This window comes from Martes martes, assembly GCF_963455335.1.
Source record: "Martes martes genome assembly, chromosome: 7".
Lineage (NCBI taxonomy): Eukaryota > Metazoa > Chordata > Mammalia > Carnivora > Mustelidae > Martes > Martes martes.
Genome location: NC_137894.1, coordinates 131,849,955 through 131,864,013, shown reverse-complemented (window position 1 = coordinate 131,864,013; position 14,059 = coordinate 131,849,955). Strand labels below are relative to the sequence as shown.

The window sequence follows — 14,059 nt, the reverse complement described above, 5'->3', positions numbered from 1 at the left end:
GCACGGGGCCGCAGCGCGCCGGCCGTACCCGATCTGCGGCAGCCGTACAGTTGAAAGGCAGAGTAAGGAAACAGAGAATTCGACAGAGTTCGGTGAGACGGTGCCATACGAGGCCCGGGTGCTGCGTAAATGTCCGCGTGGGCAGAGCGCAGAGGTGGGGGGGGAGGGGGGATTGGGGGGGCAGGGGTGGATCCAGAAGCTGGCATCGTATCGCTTTTCTCGGAAGGAAGATGGATATTCCTCTATCGGGGGTTTAATTCGGTGCCGGCAGGTGACCCTCTCCGTCCAGGGCTCTGCCACTTTGGGACATGCCCACAACAACACAAATGCCACTGAACATTTCAGGCAAATGATAAGCAAAGGCAAATGCACGAGAGATCTAGTGTCTAGCCCAGTCCCGGCCCCTGCTCTCCCCTCCCCTGCTCCGCCGACCGCGTCACCTAACCCTGCTGAGTTTTGGCCCATGCACCTGCTAAGTGGGACAGTAACCCTGCCAGGCTGCTAGGAAACTAACCTGGAGAGCCTGGTGGAAATGCCAACCGTTCTTGGCCACCCAGAGAAGATGGCCCTACTCTTTGGACTCACAGTGTATCTTCCCCACGCAGGGCTACACCTCTTTCAGCCCTGGGGGCCAGCGAAGAACCCACCAATGAGAAGAAGCGGGGAGACATGAGCACGGGAGGTCGAAATGGGTGTGAGGACTCAGGAACCGTAATCTCGGGACTTGATTCCTCCACATGGAAAACGGCTAAGCGTAAGCAGGCAGCGGGGCCAGAACGAGCTTGCACTCCCCTCCCCCAAACCAGGGCAATGGCCAGAATCTGAGCCCCCTCTCCTTGATTTTCCTCAACTCCATTCAATGACTGGTAGGTCTAAAGGGCACTTTTTCAAGTCAACTCACTCCAAAGTGAGGAAAAGGACACTCATCGATTTGATCCCAAATTTCAGTCTCTTAGATACAAAGCTGTCTGGGGCCAACCAGCCTCTCAGGATAACCCATCCTCCTCCTCAAATGTGTTACAAACCCAGAGATACTAGAAGACAGTTTCAGAATAATACTTGGTAGAAAGAGCCCGCAGAATCATTTGATACTCAGCAAGATGAACGTTTCCTCCATTGGCCAAGCATCACACAGAAGAAAGGATATACTGGTGTTCCATCACGGGTCATTTAGAAGGAATCCTGACCACTTATTTCCCCCCACAAGGGGTACGATCCCAGAGTCACAACAGGGTCAAAGGCAGTCTCGTAGGGAAGAGTATATGAACCCAAACTTCTGGACGTGGAGTTTGGCTGTCCTCACACAGCCATCCCAAACATCCCATTCATCGTTCCTGTTTCCGGCATTGTGGATCCAGCCTCACCATGACATGGCTGCTCTGTGTGTTCCTCTGACTTCTCTCCACAGCCCAGGACCTTCCCCGACTCCACTCAGGCTCACCTCACTCTGCCTGCAACGCCACCATGCAGCTTACACCTCTGAGCTTTAGCTCAGGTACATCCCACGTTCAGTGGCCTGTCTTCTCTTTGCTCACCCCAACTGTACTCATGGTCCCGCTACTTCCACCTGCACCAGAAACTCCCTTTGCTCAACCCGTGTGGCACTCACATTTTGTACCAACTTGGCACTTAATTATAAATGGTCTCATCTTAAATAATATGGTAACCACCTGTCTCCTCTCTCCGTGAACAGAAAAGATGACTTAAACAGTGGAGAGGGTCAGAGGCAGAAAATCCTCAATTGGAAAGATCAGACATTACCTGCTGTGACAACTGCCATTGTCAACTCAATCTCCCCGAGCTTCAACTTCCATATCTGTGAAATAGGAATAGGAATCTGAACCTGAAAAGACTGATAGATGGCTTTAACAAGCTAACATCTATAAGAAGCCTATCGGGGGGGTGCCTGGGTGGCTCAGTGGGTTAAAGCCTCAGCTCAGGTCATGATCGCAGCGTCCTGGGATCGAGCCCCACTTCGGACTCTCTCCTCAGCAGGGAGCCTGCTTCCCTTCCTCTCTCTCTGCCTGCCTCTCTGCCTACTTGTGACCTCTGTCTGTCAAATGAATAAATAAAATCTTTAAAACAAAAAAAAGAAGAAGAAGAAGGCTATCGGGGATAGTACACAGAAAGTACCCCCGAGAAGTTTGTTTCAACTCCCCTTTGCTTCTCTTTCATACCCTGCAAAACTAAGCATGGGATTGCGACATAGAAGACATTCAATAAGTGTTTGATTAATTGATCAGGAGAATAAAGCAAACCAATAACTGGAGGGTCATTATACAAAGTAACAGTATGTGGCCAAAATGTATTGATATATTTCTCAATTACGGACAAAAAGGTTGATGTCTACGGAGGGAAAACAATCTATTTTAACTAAAGAACATCTCAGGATTGGAAACTGCCAGTCTCTTTGAACCCATCACTCAGCCAGGGAGAAATTTCAGCCTAAGCGTTCAAGCCAACAACTCGTCCCACCGTTCCTTCACCCCTTCTTACACAAGCTCTCCCCATTCCCAGCCTGTTTTGTATTTCAGGTCCTCAGAAGTTGACTTCATACACCAACAATTACAGTACAATCCCTCCTACGTGTTCAAATCGAACATAGAGCAAAACGATAAAAGTTCTTTTCTAAGTTAATGTAGAAAGAAGCCTGACCACAGCCTTTCCCAAGCAGAGTTTTTGTTTCATACATATAAATATAAAATTATCTTTTAATAAGACCTTTCTTCCCCTACCTACAAAGTTGGAGAGAGGGAAGCAGAAAACCATGAATATTGGTGAAGTTGTTCAACCAAAATCAAGTTGAGAATCATATCCGGGTCCTACGAGCAAGGATGAACTCTGTGCCCCGATGATGATGCTGGGCATGGGGGAGCCCAGTGAGATGAGAACTGGCTTGGAACTCAGAACTCAGATGGAGTTGTCAGCAAAACTATTTTCTCCTGGGGCCTTTTGGCCTTACTGTCCTTTCCAGTTGCTTCTCGTTGTTCGTTTTTTACATATTTAACATTTCTCTGGAGGAAAACGTCTCTTGCCACTGCATTCACTTTCCAGCTGGTGTCTCACATCACCCAAACAATGGAAGTCCCCATACAGCCTTGCGACTTTGCTTCCGTATGAATAGGAACAAGCCTGGAAATGTAATTTTTGTTCATGATCACAATACGCATTCGTAAGACCAGTTCTCCCCATGCCTCCCCAGTCCTGGGTGGTGAGTCAGACACCAACCTCGCAGGTTCCCCAACTACAATTCAGAGCACTGCGAAATTTGGCGAGACTTGAGAGGCCATCTAGCCCACACCCCTAACTCCTATGCACAAGTGTTTGGCTATTAGTGAGGTCAGAACAGCCTCAATAGTCACAAATTCTTGATGTCAAAGGAACCGATTGTCAGCCCCTACTTCTCTTGTCCTCTCTAGAGACCAAAAAGATCAGCGTCTTTTTACTCAGTGATGCACATAATGATAGTTATTAAGTGGCCCCAATCTTCTTCCCCAAGTTAACCCCAAATCCTTTCGCCTTTTCTTAAAGGGCTCTATTGTTCATCCCTTTAATTATTGCTAAGATTCTTTTCTGTACTTCTTGGTTTTCCCAGTTATTTTCAGTGCATTCAAACACAGTGGTGTCAAATATTAAGGAGACGTGAAGAAGCACTTGCCAGCCCTTGCACATTGTACCCAGTATAACACAGCCTGGCATCACACTAACTTAAAACTAAACAGCACGCTGCTCCTTCAGCCAGTTCCGCTAGAACTTCCAGGTCCATCTGTGATGACGGTGTCTTGCCAGGTGATCCCTAACAGCACAGTCACCGTAATCACATCAGTCAAGCGTGTACTAAACCATTGGTGGCCACTGTTACCGCCTCGCACTGAAGTAGTTCCTATTCTGGTGGAAGGAAAGATCAGGTAGCCAAGGGGTTGTGCTCCTCGCACCATATTTATGCAAAATGTAAAACATACTGTTTTCTTACTAGAATCTTTCTCCTTCTAGTCAATGCCTAAAAGCGAACATCTGGGTGACCTTGGGTATGATCACAGGGTGGAACTTGGAGCAAATGGAGCAGACATACAACACACTGATCGCAAACCTGAACCCTATTAAGAAAACTTGGAAGTAACTCAGGGAACTTAGTAATAAGCACCCCTAACACACACCCTGAAATCTGAAAAGCGACTCATTCTCTCAAAACAAGGGAGTATCCTCTCACACTGGCTGAAAAGCATCTCTTTGATAAATTTGGGAAGGTCGCTGCTTCCTAGCATGACCTGCCCAGAGGCTGCCCGTCAGGACCATCCCACACTCACTTGTAAGAAGGTTTGGATTCTGTACTAGGTCTGGCATCAGGAATCTTCATTACCATCTAGGGAAGACAATTACTCATCAGTTCTTTTGGGCTGGGAGGTACTGAGTGGAAGGACTGTTCTGATTCTTAATGTGACCACAAGCATCGGAGCTCTTGGGAAGAAATGCACCTCAGCAACAACCTCAACACCAAATCACTAACAATTTCAGGAATCCACAGCCATTGGGGGAGCAAAAAGAGGCCATTTCTTTAACTGCAACAACCCCCCGCCACCCAAGCTGGGCTCTACTAAATACGTCCTTTATCATTTACCTTGTACCCCAACCACAGACTTAGCTCCTAAGAGCCATTTGCCTGAATTCAGCTATTTTAAATTTGGCCCTTTTTCATACTTAAGTTGGTAGAGATGAATGATATTAGTCATTACGCCTCCAAGAGTCACCATTACGTATGGCGAGCGTGTCAACTGGCTACATTACTCACAGGTAGTTTTGGTAAGCACCATACTATTGTCGTCTGGACTTGGCACCAAAACTAGAAAACCTAATGGCTTTCTAACATCTTGTGATGGAATTTTTTGGCTCAAAAATATTTTTGGGTATGGGCCTCAATACAGCTTGCGTTACTGATCATGAAATGCACCTTTGCCTTTCCCCTGGTGGTGTGAAATTCTTCTCTGAGTCCTGATGCTTAGAAAAGGCCTTAAATGTCACCACTGCTACCCTCCAATATGGCAGTATAATACTCTCTATTTCTGAGTCAGGATCAGCAAACTCTGGCGCATGGGCCAAATCTGACAGCAAGCTGCTTATTTCTATAAATCAAGTTTTATAGGAAGACGGCCGTGCCCATTCTTTTATATATTGTCCGTGCCTGCTTTCATACTACAACCCCAGACCTGAGTCGGGGCAACAGACATCGGGACTACAAAGCCTGAAATATTTACTATCTGGCCCTTTACAGGAAACGTTTACAGAGCCCCTGTTATAAAGCGAAGGGAAAACAAACTGCTTATTCAGAATAGCTTTCTCCTCATCTGGACCAAAGGAAATAAAGCAAGAAAACAACCCTGACCCAAGTGACTGGTTTTTGTATATGCTACTTCGCATGAAATATCTTCTCCATTGTAGTGCCTTCTGAAATAAGATACATATAAGATGTGAAATACTTAAGAAAAATTTAAGTAACAAAAACTCTGGGGTGACATATATATTTTTATACAAAATATAAATTAACCCCGGGGCACCTAGGTGGCTCCGTTGGTTGGGCATCCAGCTCCTAGTTTTGGCTCAGCTCATGGTCTCAGGGTCCTGTGGTCAAGAACCCGCGTTGGGCTCTGCGCTCCGTGTGGAGTCTGCTTGCCCCTCTCCCTCCCACTCTGCTCGCCCCATGCTCTCTTTCTCTCTCTCTCTCAAATAAATAAAATCTTTAATATATATATTTTTACATAAATAATATATATAATATAAATATGTATATTTCTCCAGAATTTTTATTTCTTTTCAGTATTTTACATCTTCTATGCATCTCATTTCAGAGAACGCTTTGTAAAATATATATTTATTTAGGGGAACCTGAGAGGTTCAGTCAGTTAAATATCTGACTCTTGATTTTGGCTCAAGGTCATGGTCTCAGGGTCATAAGATCAAGTCCCGTGTCGGGCTAGGCACTGGCCACGGAGCCTGCTTATGATTCTCTCTTTTCCTCTCCCTTTGCCTTTCCCCACCCTCTCTCTAATTTAAAAAAAAAAAAATATATATATATATATACACACACACACACATATATTTTTATATATAAACTTTTTGATATGTATATAAATATATATACTTTTATATATATTACATGTATTTATATATATATACTTTTTAATATACTTAAAACATATATATTTCTTTTAATCAAAGGAAGTTCTAAATTTGCTCTTTTGGGGATACAATATAACTTGAACTGAGTTCTGGTCACATGGAGTAATTTGGAAATCTTAGAAAAGAAAAGAAGGGTATAAGGAATGTGATCTAACAGATGACTGGTCAGCTATAAGAATAAAGTAAAATAAAGATAAGGAATAAAAATCATATCTTTGGAGTGCCTAGGTGGCTCAGTCAGTTAAACATCTACCTTCGGCTCAGGTCATGATCCCAGGGTACTAGGATCAAACCCTGCATTGGGCTCCTTGCTCAGCGGGATTCTGCTTCTTCCTCTGCCCCTTCCCCCATCCAAGTTTGCATGTTCTTTCATGTGCAAGATTTCTCTCTCTCTCTGAAATAAATAAAATCTTTAAATATATACATATAATCTTTAAATATATATATATATATATATATATATATATATATATATATTTAAACTGTATAGTCCCACCCATGGTTTTAAAGAGAAACCCTTTTGTTTACATGCAGAGGGAGGGGGACTGGATAGGGTAATATGTTCTACTAGAATTTCATTCTGAATCCCTAATGTGCTGAATAATGACCTAGCTCCATCCAGAGACCAACCCAGGGGCCCATTCCCAGCACATGACAATTCTAAGTCAGGTTACCATTAGACACATCCATTGGTGAAGCGAAGGAGTTTGGTCAAGGCATTCCATCCTCAACTTCAACCTTAACTAGACTGGAGCCCTTGGGGAAGGCTGTCCCAAAGTCATCAAAGGGTGTCTGATACACACTCATATTTTTGTCCACACAAAACTGATTTTCAGTGTTTTCAATTTACTACCAACATTTTGGGGAGATCTCACCAAAATTTCTGAATTTTTGGTCCCTCTCGAAAAACCTGGGACCTGAGAACTCTAAGCTCCCATGCCTGCTGGTAGTATCCCTTGAGCTGGTAGCAGCTGTCCCATTCAAAGCATGGGTGCTGTCTGGCTCCATATACTCCCTCCCACTGCCTAGGGTCTCCACATGTCCTAAGGTTGAGTGTCAAGGGCTGCCCCCTTTCCCTGGCACTGCTAATTTTCTCATGCCTGGCCTGCTTCACTCACTGAAGATACCTGCTCTGTAGGCATCTGAATTTGACCCCAGAACTAACCTTTGATAGGAGCTAATATATTTCCAAATGGATGAGGAAAGTGATTTTTCTCTTTCTCATTCTTTGGCTCACATGTATACTTTCCACCTCTCTCTTGATCAGTGACCCTCTACAGGAATAAACCACATGCAAACTTTGCCAACAACTCACTATCATTTGAAAAAGGCCCTCCCTACCCTCATGGGCCACCATTAAAGACAAATGATTCTACTGGGTCCCCTCTAATCCTTCTTATTTGCACTGGTACTACAGCTGCGTGCTAGACATCTTATCCCTAAAAGCAGCCCAAAGACAATACCTACAAAGAGAGCCTATGTCATGGGGTAAGATCTACTTTACACAAAGAAAATGTTTGCTCATCAGAATCAAGGTCCCCTTTTCTAGGTCATAAATTAGAAGGAAGACTTCAGGTGCAATTTCCCCCCTAAGAAGATATTTAATCCTATTGGTGACCTCTGAATTGTGTCTAGTGTCTCAAATTTAAGTCACTATAGGAAGTGGGTGATAATGTAATAAATGTGAAAAACCTATTTACACTGAGTATCTATCAACAGATGAATGGGTAAATAAAATGTGGTGTATGCATACCATGGAATGTCACTCAGCCTTAAGGATGGACATTCTGACACCTGCTACAATAGAGATAATCCTGAAGACATTATGCTAAGAGAAATAAGGCTGTCACTAAAGGACAAATACCGTATGATTCCACTTATATGAGATACCTAGAGCAGCCTTATTCACAGAGACAGAAAGTAGAATAGGGGTAGCCAGGGGCTCAAGAGAGGAGAGAATGAGGAGTTCTATTTAACAGGCACAGAGTTCCCATTGGAGATGAAAAAGTTCTGAAGATGGACAAAGGTGATGGCTGTCCAACAGTGTGAATGCACTTAATGCCACTGAACATTAAAATGGTAAATATTATATAATGTGTATTATATGACAATAGAAAGAAAACAAAAGCCTAAGGAGAGTATATGGATGGGGGGAGCTTTTAACTGCGAGAGAAACGTATATGCCCATAATAAATATCACAATGTGACAATGCTCAGAGGGCAAGACATGGCCTGAAAGGCTGGTCTGGTTCCACCTGACCTAGAGCGCCCAACCAAGAAAAGTATTCACTTCCACGCACAAGAAGAGACCTGTCATAAGGTCTGGTTGACAGCGGTACTGATTGGCAGCATGGGGACACTATACCAAGAGCACTTCTCAGGCAATGGAAACATTAACCTCCCAGATTTTTCCAAACACACACTAAATCTTGCATTCTTATGCCAAACTATTCTTGGTCCAGATATAACAGCAACATTCGACAGGTATCTCAAGTCTGGACACGTAAAGAGTTTCTCCATGGAGAGAGTGACAATGGCTGTGGTGACGATAGGTAGGTGACAGCAACTCTGGACTCAGAGACCAGGTACTGGCACCAGCTCTGGGCACCGTTCACTTCCCAAGCCAACCACCTCTCAGCTGAGCCAGCGGCAACCACCGTTCTGCACTCCACTTCTGAATAAAACAATAAGGTTCAACACGCCTTGGGCGTGTAAGTGGGCAGAAGCCTTTCAAGACGGTATGAAAGTCGAACTCAAGTAGGATGAGGTCAGTAAAGCAAAATTTACAGAGATGCTATAGGAGCATTGGAAACAGGCTTTTATTTAACAGAAACTTACACAAATTTGATACAAACCCTACATTATGCAAAGCTTTATCACAATTCTACACATTATAACTTGCGGGAGTTGGTTGGAGAGTGGGTTATTATTATAATTATTAGCATTTTGAAAAGGGACCTTTTCTATCAGAAAATGTCACCGAAAAGGGCTTCAGAAGTATACAAAGACGTTCTCCGTGAGCTCCCCCCGGGACTGGCCTTGAATGAGAAAGCTGAAGGGGCTAGCGGGACGTCTGTGCCATCCAATCTCCCCTTTCAAAGGCAAGAGAGATTCGCAAGCTCAGACCCATTTCAGTAACACTGAAACTCAAGGACTTGCTGATGAGGGTATATCCGGCATGAGGCTGTACGTTCATGATGATGACTCTGTTTGCAAGTGAGACAAGGTCAAGAACATGGGCACACAGAAGACCTGGAGTAGAACGGAGTGGCCCAGCCAGTCAGCCCAGCTCCTCTGCTAGGCCACAGACACAGAGCTGAATTACATTTCATAGCCATCACGTTCACTGTCACCCACATGGCCACAAGGGAACACCTTAGAACACGCGCCTTTCTCCTTCACCCCCAAGAGCAACGGAGCTTGAGGCTTCTGTCACTCAGGCTGGCCTTCCTTGCCCCTGGGGACACTCTAGAACATTAGGCCCCCCAAAGCCAGACCAGCAGAAGGCTCCCTTTGCCAGTCTCCTCTGGAAGCTGTTGGGCGACCAAATGAGTATCACCTCAGCTGATGCATATTTTGTCGTCCTTTTTTTTTTCTCTCTCTCTCTTCACTGCATTATTTTAAAACAAAGCTCTCTGTGTTTGAAAATGTGGCACTCGCAGAGATACGGTTAATCACTAGATGGAATTCCTTTCTGAACTAGGCCTCATCAGACATGACGACCAGAAGGCGAGCTGCTTCTTGACATCCAGATAAATGGGGATTGCCTATGGGGAGGGGGCAGGGAGAGGGGTTTTTTTTGGGGGGGGGCAGGGGTGGAGAGACTCCTGATAGCCTTTGCGGCTAATTTATTTCGGTCACGTCTTAACACATAACCATATAACATCACCAACACTTTCAACAGAATTTTGAAGAAGGGAAAAAAAAAAAAAAACAATCACTCCTCACTTACCAACTCGCAGAAATAAAAATACCTAAAGCACATACATGAATGGCTTTTTTAAAAGCCTGAGAGAGCAGAGTTGATCTTTATTTTCTTATTAAAAATGTGGGGTATTTTTCCTTAGAGTTAATAGGCAGTCTTTATTTTACATTAAGTACTCTTTTGATTTCGTGTCTTCACAAAATTGCTTTTAACTTTCGAAGTAGAAGGTACTTTAAACAAAAATACGGTGCCACGTCAGCACTTTTTTCTTTTAAATATTGAAATAAATAAAATAGTTTACTCTTTTTTTTTTTTTCATCAGTTTGTTCGTGTTCAGTTATTTCTATTGTAGAGCAATTCCAGTCTGACCTGGGTACTTTCTCACAGACACTCAAAGAAAATGTAATGAAGAATTTAAAAAAAGGAAAAAAAAAATCTTCTTATTGCACAAACTTAGGCCATTCCCGAGACTTCTCTGAACTGAGCTGAGTCGCACTAGAGGCTTTTCCACAATCCAGGCTCCTGTGTTGGCTGAAACACACGCTCAGGAGGGGGCCAGGCAAGGGAAGAGGAAGAGGAGGAGGAGGAGGCGTAAATCAACGTGGCTTCTTGTCACCTTCTTCGGAAATGGCTTGCTTGGAGGATGCGGGAGTCCCCAGGTCAGAGAGTTGACTGCAGAGGGAAAGGCAATGAAAGATAAAACAAAACAACAGTACAGGACAACTATCTAAAAAAGGAAAGATTCAAATTAAGGAGGTGATGGCAATGAAATGAGTTGAAAAGAAAAAACAAAAGAAGGAAGGTTGAGAACATACTACCTACGGCCATGCGCATGAGCCCACAGCTCTGTGCAAGGAGAGCCAGGCCAGCGTCTCCTGTGCCGCGAGCACCAGCAGCACGAGATCAGCCAGCGATGGGGCAGGTCATCTGCGCCCGCGGCAACCGGGGGACACAAGGACACGGCGGGATTTTCAGTCCCTAGGGGGTAGAGTAGGTGAAACTGGGAGCTGGCAAAATCTATTGTTCTTTCTCCTCTGCTTGGTTTGCTGGATCTTTCTGCTGTTAAAAGACCCCAGAAGGACCGTTCCAGTACAATCGGTCTGCCTGTCACCTAAGTGGAAATGTGTAGTTCTAGGGTGTAGGACCAGTGGCGGTGACAAAAGCCCCAACGGATACCCCACTGGGCCCTAAGCCTTCACGCACGTACCCTCAACCCCAACCCCAGGTGATTCCAGGCTGTCAGAATTACCCAGGGAGAGACCCAAGCCCAAAGATGCATTCGAGTTCTCAACTAGCCCAGTGATCCCAATTGTCGGCCTTGGAACCTGGTGGCAGTTCAGTCCTGATGGGTTTATTAGCCTGGATGAGTACTATCCGGGAGTGGATTTTACTTCTAGCCGAAATGAAACCTGCTAAGTTATTTCAGTCTTGGAATGGAGTATTCCACACAAAGGAATACAACCAAGTACTATCACATTTCACCCCAGAAGCAGAGAGCAGAGGTAGGCACCCCTAAGCATGTCATGTTGGGCTGGGCGGCAGGGGAAGGAGGGGCCCAACTTGAAAATGGCCAAGGCAGCAAGGACCAAAGTTCAAAGCCAAATAAGCTGCTCAGTTGACCACCACCCACCCTCCGCCATCCTCCATCTTTCTTTCTAATACCAAGTCATTGCTCAGTGCTCAGGGGTACAGGACTGTTATAGATGCTTCCAAGACTGAGCCTCTATCTATCTACTTAATGGTTTCAGATGGAGGCTGAGAAGAGCCTCACCTCTACCCACCACCAAGCCCTCTCCCTCCATCTGCTCCTATTTCCTTCCCCTGAATCCCATCCCATGCCTTCCCATGGTCTCACCTCTCAAGTCTGCTTTCCCGGTACCCTTTCCCAGACTCTGGTCCTCTGCCCTAGTGCTCATCCCTTCACTCTACTGATAAAACTAGTTGGCGTTCAGACCTCCCACAGGTGCCTGCCAAGTGTTCCCTTACTGGGCACCCAAATTTTCACTCCCTTGCAGGAGTCTTTCTGTGCCTCTCTCAGTGCCTGCAACCCCTCCCGTCGGATACCATCTACCACTCTTCTAGTGAGTCTGTCTCATACCATACCCTCATGCCCTTTCAATTTCCTCAAATTTCCATCCTTGACCCCCGCAACACACACACACACACACACACACATTCTTATTTGCCCCCATTGAAGCCACCTAGAAAATAGCTGGTTGGTTCTCAACCTTGTCCTCCTAACATCCATTTCCTCCTTCATTTCCTCTGGCTGGGCAAAATGCAGGCTATCAAAAATGTCTCACTGCCTCTCAGTCTTCTGCTTTCAATCCGCTTCAAGGAGGCTACCTTTCCATCCCTACATACATCTTCAACATTCCCCTTACCCCTGTCCTCACACCCTCATTCTCCCTCCTGACCTCCCACCCCCCATCACTACCTCACTGGTTCCTGGAGAACGAGTCCCCCTCTGACGTGACCAATAGATACTGTGTCCAGATATGTCCTCTCCAACCTGTCTGTCCACGGTATTTATTGAACATCCACCATGTATGGAATGAGACACTAAACCCTTCCACTAATTAGCTCAGAAACATTGCTCAGTTCTCAGTTTATTTCAACAAATAATTATGGCACAATGGTGTCAGGCACTGTCCAAGGGACATGAATGACATCATCTTTGCCCTCAAGGAACACACCATCTGTTTGATGAGAAAGACTGCAGTCATGTTGTAATAAGCACTCTAAGAAAATCTCCCTGGCTACTGTGATCCCCAGCAAAAAAAAATCACATATCACCCCACGATGCTCTCACTCATTTTTTAACTACTTGTGACTATCTGCTCTGCCCACCTGGATTGCCAAAACTCCAGAGGACACCAAATCCATTGGTCCCATGTTTAACTTCAGCCTATCCTTCACAGGGCTGAAGAGTCATACACAGTCCACTGTTATTCAGCCGCTAGTCGCCAAATAAACAAAGGCATATATGAATAAAAATATTATCATGCAAAGTATATAAATATACTAGCCTGAACCTGAGCTGAAAGGACAAATGTCTGAGTCACCAATCATGGGATAAATCAATCATGTGCCCCCTCACACGAGGCCCGAGAAGGATGCAACACCATTTCTACGGTACTCTTATCCAAATTCATAACCCGACTGTAGCCCTTAGGAAACAATACACAATCCCAAAGAGAAGGACTTCCTAGGAATTGACTAACTTCACGGTATGAAAGACAAAGACAGACTCTGGAACTAACTACTCCAGATTAAAGGACTTTAAGAGGACATGACAACTAAATAGAACATGTGATCCTACATGAATCCTGGACCAGAAAAAGGACATTATTAGTGCGATTATTAGTACTGCACCAATATTAATTTCCTGATCGCGATCTGTTTATTGAGATCATTTGAAGAATCTAAGAGTACGTAAGAAATCTTTGTGTTATTTGCGTGAGTTCCTTGTAAATCTGAAATTATTTCAAAATTAACAATTTTTAGGCCTTCGTCATTGGTTGAAGGCCAGTATGGAGATACTTTGAAAACCTAACTGACAATGCTTTTTAGCTAATAATTCAGTTCTGACAGTGTTCTTCCATCATTCTCGGTATTCTGTAAATCAATCAATCAGAATGGTTTTTCCATTTTGAGAAAATGGTCAGAAATCACTTTTATTGAGCAAAACAGTATCATATAATTCAATTCTTCAGTGTTAGAAGCACTTGGGCTTGTGAAGTGTTTACTCCCTGCCATTCATCCCACCCACCCTCACCCCTTCCCCGATGTCACCACCAAAACACTGCCCGTTTAAGAAGCTCGACCTCAGTTCCCTGGGAAAGTTCACAAGAACTTCAACGTTGCTCTGTCTCAGCAGGACTCTAATGCGATTCTGTTCTGTCTTGTTTTGTTTTTATAGCATCAAATACCTCCTCTCAATCCGATGAGGTCTTGAAT

At 44.6% G+C, this 14,059-nt stretch overlaps 1 protein-coding gene across 3 annotated transcripts in view; it reads right to left on the bottom strand.

Annotated features, from left to right (window-relative positions):
- Nucleotides 1–14,059, bottom strand: part of DPF3 (double PHD fingers 3) — a 256,883-nt gene that overhangs the window by 35,127 nt on the left and 207,697 nt on the right. The window contains exon 9 of one of the 3 annotated variants that reach the window (XM_080808593.1): nucleotides 9,786–10,771. The exons of 1 other annotated variant lie outside the window; for it this stretch is intronic. In XM_080808593.1, the coding sequence (XP_080664719.1) occupies nucleotides 10,644–10,771 (128 nt within the window). In that variant the 3' untranslated portion in view covers nucleotides 9,786–10,643. Of the gene's footprint in view, nucleotides 1–9,785; nucleotides 10,772–14,059 lie in introns of those variants that run through there. One more of the 3 variants, XR_013967128.1, reaches the window with a different exon arrangement.